Here is a 4,958-nt window from a genome sequence, read left to right as displayed (position 1 = left end):
AAAGCATCTGCTTCTCTTGCTGTGAGGGTTTCTCCACGTATACGCCTTTGAGCAACTAGACGAAGAGAGATGGCTCTCTGCTGTTTGTGCCGAAGAAACACTTTCATTTGACTCCGGATATGTTTTAGTTTTGTCTCAAGCTTATCGATGTCTGAGTTGACTAAGTCAATTATTCCTTTTAGTCCACGTAAAATTATCAGGCAGCCGAACCGCTTTAGACAGCCAAACCCACGGCGTAACGGTTCCCTGTTGAGGCTCATGCGTACCATGTGGGCAGTTAAACGCTCTCGTTCTTCCAACTTTTTGCGCAAGGCAACGGCAAGCTGAGACCTTTTTTTCATCATCCACGTGAGCTTTTCACTTGCTTTCTTTAAAACCTTCATGTCCTCCTTTGTTAGATTTACGGCATCTGAAGCGGGCAACAGTAGCGCCTCCTTAAGACGTCGTAATTCTGCCTCCTCTGCAATAGGTGCTAGTGGATCGATGAGATAAAACAGATCTGGCTTCTCATTGCGGGCGGGACGCTCATCTCCTCCCTTTACAGCTTTTTTTGACGTGGCATGCTGGCCCCCTCTTTCCACAGTTTGCTTTACCTGCTGCACCCCCTGTGCCACAGATTGCTTCATCGTAACATGCTGCTCCTCTGCTTTCACAGTTTGTTTTGCAAGGATATCCTCGTTATCGAGATCACTATGGTTGGTTTGTCCACGTGGAAGTAGCCTGAAACTGCTGACGCCCGGGACTGGAGATACTGGAGGCAGTGGCGAGATGGGTGTAGCGGCCCTCGAGCTGCCGCCTTCCATGCACCTCCTGAATGCGCTGCTATCCGCCAAAGACAACATGCGTCCATGTATGCCCATGCCTACGGCTGGGGAGTAACCCAGCTCTAGCAGGCACCCGAATATACGTGAGATAGATAAAATTGTTGCTAAAAGGCTTAAGAACGCTGCTGGGGTTGACCAGCGCCGATTCCGGGCTTCCTTTGAGGGCGGCTCTGGAATTGCTGGAATAATGCGGATGGAGTAAGGCTTGTCAGCTGGGGTAGACCCATTTTCAAGGCTGTTCAAACCTTCGCCAACTTGCAGCGAGGTGTTTTGTTCAGCGAGCGCTAGGTTCATTCCTCTCGAAGTATCGTAGGGCGGTTCGTCTCCAGGAGACGCGTAAAGAGCTGGAAATGTGCAGTACTTTCAAAACCGAACTGCCACAGGGCATGGATAAGACAGAGCGCTGGTATTCTAGCGGGGCCACATTCGGCACACCATCGGACACAGCAATCACAGAGGAGCAACTGGGGTTCCTTCACGACAATTCTTGAGTCACCGCAGTGAAATGAAGAAATTAGAAACAAAAAATGTGCAGGAAATAGGGTGTGAGGTGGAAACTGTTTCTCACGATTCTGCCTTTGAGGTAGACAAGAAAGAGAATGTGCGAGTGCTTTTTGCAGGGTTGCAAGCTGGGGATCCCCGTCTACAGCAATGGATGCCAATATTCCATGTCTACATTGAGTTTTTCGATGAATTATTAGATATAGAATTTTAGATTAACATTTAGAGCATTGTCTCTGAGTGTCTTGCATTCTTTTTGCGCTCAGTTTCATGCTTCCTGTCCCACAGCTCGCCCGAAAGGGACACCCAGCACAGCCGACACGGACAGTCTAAATGATGGAAGTTAATGTTCCCTGTTTACGCAGAGACTTCCGATGCATCATTGAACATTGCATTTTTTATTAGAGTTTCAAGAATTGCCTCTAAGTGTCTCACATTCTGCTAGGGTTCAGTTCCATGCTTCCTGGCTCGCAGCTCACCCAGAATGGACGGCCAGCACAGCGGAGAATAACAGTGCGGCGTTCCCAGCTTCAGANGTCTTCTGTTGTGCCTTTTCAACCTCACATGGAGTTTAACATTGACAAACTATTGCCTTGCTGATGTAGTTTCTAGCTTGGTCTGCCTGAAGTTGGATCATGCATTCCTACTTGCATGCTAGCTGCCTACAGAGGGCCAAATGAGTATTTACCAATTGAGTACAAACTTCGTGCACACAGTAATTGACTGCGCTTGCTTGTCTTGTTGCCTTGCGGCACTACTTGCGACACGGTGCGTTCCAACTCACGACAGGCCAGTTGGCCAACTCTTCAGCACCAGCCTCAGGCCCTTGGTTTGCTGTGTCGTCGAAGCCTGGGGACTGAAGAGGATGTTAGGTGATTTCGGGAGAGCTGTTGTTGTAAATATTTGACTCCATCACACCTCGCGACCGGTTTCGCCTATGATCGAGGTTCCTCTTAACGGCAGAGGAAAGAACCAATATTGTTCCACAAAATTGCATCATCATTCTTAGCTTCCACTGCATAAAAGGAAGGAAATGTGCAGAGGGAACATCAATGGTACAGCCAGTGTCCGCTGTCCTTTGGAGGCGCTGCGCCATGGTGTTTCTGATGCTGTTGCATGGATTCCTACTTGCGTGCAGGCTGGATGCTAACGGATAAGTAAGCATTTACCGATTGCTACCAAGAGAGTCATGGCCCGTACCTTTGTAAGCTGCAACAGGAAAGAAGAATTTTGCAGAAAGACGCTGAAATCCCTTCCAGTAGCCAGGTGTGCTACGCACGGCAGCACAAGGGCGTGCTGGTGCAGAGAGGAAATGGCCTGTCATCACATGTCGTGCTTCTTGACGCAACTTGTGCTTTATTGTCGCCCCAAATGCAAACAAGAACAGCCAAGTCCTATTTCAATGCTTTTATGGGCAAAGTAGGCAACTTGTTAGTACACATCGCAATTAACAGCCCGCCTGCGTGCATGCGGAAGTGCATGTACCAATTGCAGACAAAGCGTGCAAAAAAAGATGGCGTAGCAGGGGAGAGACGGCTGTGTGTATCATGCAGAAGCTTCACGGAGTCCACTTGGATATACATATGAACAGATAGGTTAAAATNCGGCTGTGTGTATCATGCAGAAGCTTCACGGAGTCCACTTGGATATACATATGAACAGATAGGTTAAAATTGTTACTCAGGGAGTACCGCCGCCAAATGAAATGTGGAAGGTGGCTGGTGGAGCATCGTGGCTCTAGACTCTTTGCCTCTCCAAGTTTCTGCTAGATGTAGGACCAGATCTCGAAAAGCCGTACGCACCCGCGATGAAGAGAAGAAGACATGATTCAGGTCATTATTTCACTCTTAGCTTCGCCTAGCCTGGCATTTTTGGGACAATGTAAAGGGTGTCCTGAGACTAAACTGAAACAACTCCAACTGTCTGTTTTTGTCTCCTTTTTGCAGTCTTTCTGCTGTCCACCCGTCTAATTCCATTAGACGTGTTGTACCGCTTTACATTAATGTTGCCAATGCTTTGATTAATTGTGTTTCACCGTCCAACGGCAGAAAAGCCTTTTACAAGGCGCTGAGGCTTCACTTGGAGGTGCTGTCAAGACACCTGACAGCTGATAAGGATGTGAAGCCTCAGTTCCTCGGCTGCGCTCACTGCTGCTGTTGTTGCTGGTGCAGTGAAGGAATGCAGCGGCGGGTGCTGCCATCGCATACGCACGCTTGTTTGTGTCGGCAGCCTTAACAGAAAACGCCGCATGCTGCAGCCCTTTGGTTGGTTACACTTTACCATCGCAAGTAAAAAACAGCCCAAAACAGCCTGTGACGACAAAAAAGTGAAGATGATTTGGTCTTAATCGCCAGGGACAACTAAACCCGTATGTGGGATACATTGATCCTTCATCCTCGCATGTGTGCGAAAACGGGGAGAGCCTCCAGGATGCGGGTTCTGCCAGTCTACACCTGCGAATACGATGAAGAGAGGCAACCCAGAAGCTGGTGAAATGGCAATGCCGTACACCGCAGCGACTTCAGACCACAGACTCCCTACAGCAGACCTTTCCGCTATAAAAGTGCCAGTGGCAATCTTCAGAAATAATTGAATCCCAGACCCCAGACGGCAACGTGCTGACTCCAGGTAGTTGGTGGCGGATCAAAGGATGATCAAAATGCCACAGAATGTCCTGCCTTCCAATGTTCTGCCTTCCATTGAAGCCATCAGCCCAAGCTGGTGTTGTCAACGGCCTCATTCGTTAACGCCTTGGTGCCTCCAGCACGACCACTTTTAACCCTTAGGCGCTTGAAGAGCGAACGCAAGATCCCCGAGTCATTCGAGTGACGTCGATTCTGGAGAAAATAAGTGCATCGTTCCATAGATTTCCGCAGCTCTCTATCTGCTTCCTCCAGCTCTTCAATTATCCGACGTGGTGAAACGCTCATCAAGACAAATCTAAGCTGCCGAATAAACGTTGACGCCCCCTTCTGAAGTGATATGCACTTCTTATATTGCCTCTCCAACGCCCAAAAATCGCGTAAAACAGCAAGCCCTCCACCGGAACCAGACTTGGATGCCTCCAGCTTCTTTACCAAGCTTTCCGTCGACTTCTGCATTCGTGTCAGAAGCTCGGCACTCATTTTCAGAATCTCGGCTTCCTCAGCACTCGTTGCCACAAAATGTTTGCTCTCATTTCCCTCCACTATAATAATGGCTGCACTCAGGGCTGCTGCTGCACTGGGCGCGATGAACGCTCCAGATGCGCGACGTCCCGCAACTAAACGCAAAGAAAGGGCCAAGTGCTGTTTTCGTGGAATCAAGTATTTCAGTTCGTGTCGAACCCGACACAGCTTAGATTCCAGTAGTCGAGCTTCTGCTTCCAATTTACTAAGACGTCCCTGAACACGCCGGCGGTCCTCCAAAGAGCTAGGGGATACCTGCAACGCCAGCTGTTGATCACGGCTATAGAGAAGCCTCTGTTTCGCCGAAACTTCATGCAAAGATCTCAGAAGGCTGCTTCTTTTCTTCAGCATTATTCTCAGGTGATTTTCTGCCGTGTGCAGCATTTCCAGTTCCTGGTCTGTCAGATCCAAGCACGCGCCCCCAGGAGGTTGAAGGAGCCGAAGTTGGCGTGCATGTTCTGCTCTG

The 4,958-nt window shown here is 49.1% G+C and overlaps 2 protein-coding genes across 2 annotated transcripts; both read right to left on the bottom strand.

The window, feature by feature from the left end:
* Positions 1-55: 55 nt before the first annotated feature.
* On the bottom strand, positions 56-1,118 carry EMH_0073100 (uncharacterized protein; the record flags this gene model as incomplete). Its single annotated transcript, XM_038022701.1, has 2 exons — positions 56-77; positions 211-1,118. The coding sequence occupies 2 exons, from the start codon at positions 1,116-1,118 to the stop codon at positions 56-58; spliced, it is 930 nt and encodes a 309-aa protein (XP_037878555.1).
* Positions 1,119-4,033: 2,915 nt separating this feature from the next.
* Positions 4,034-4,843, bottom strand: EMH_0073090 (uncharacterized protein; the record flags this gene model as incomplete). Its single annotated transcript, XM_038022700.1, has 1 exon — positions 4,034-4,843. The coding sequence occupies one exon, from the start codon at positions 4,841-4,843 to the stop codon at positions 4,034-4,036; it is 810 nt and encodes a 269-aa protein (XP_037878554.1).
* Positions 4,844-4,958: the final 115 nt, after the last annotated feature.

The sequence above is a fragment of the Eimeria mitis genome, genomic scaffold (assembly GCF_000499745.2).
Source record: "Eimeria mitis Houghton genomic scaffold, Emh_scaff4173, whole genome shotgun sequence".
In the NCBI taxonomy this organism is placed as follows: domain Eukaryota; phylum Apicomplexa; class Conoidasida; order Eucoccidiorida; family Eimeriidae; genus Eimeria; species Eimeria mitis.
The sequence above is the reverse complement of the archived record's forward strand: the minus strand, read 5'-3'. Positions and strand labels throughout refer to the sequence as shown.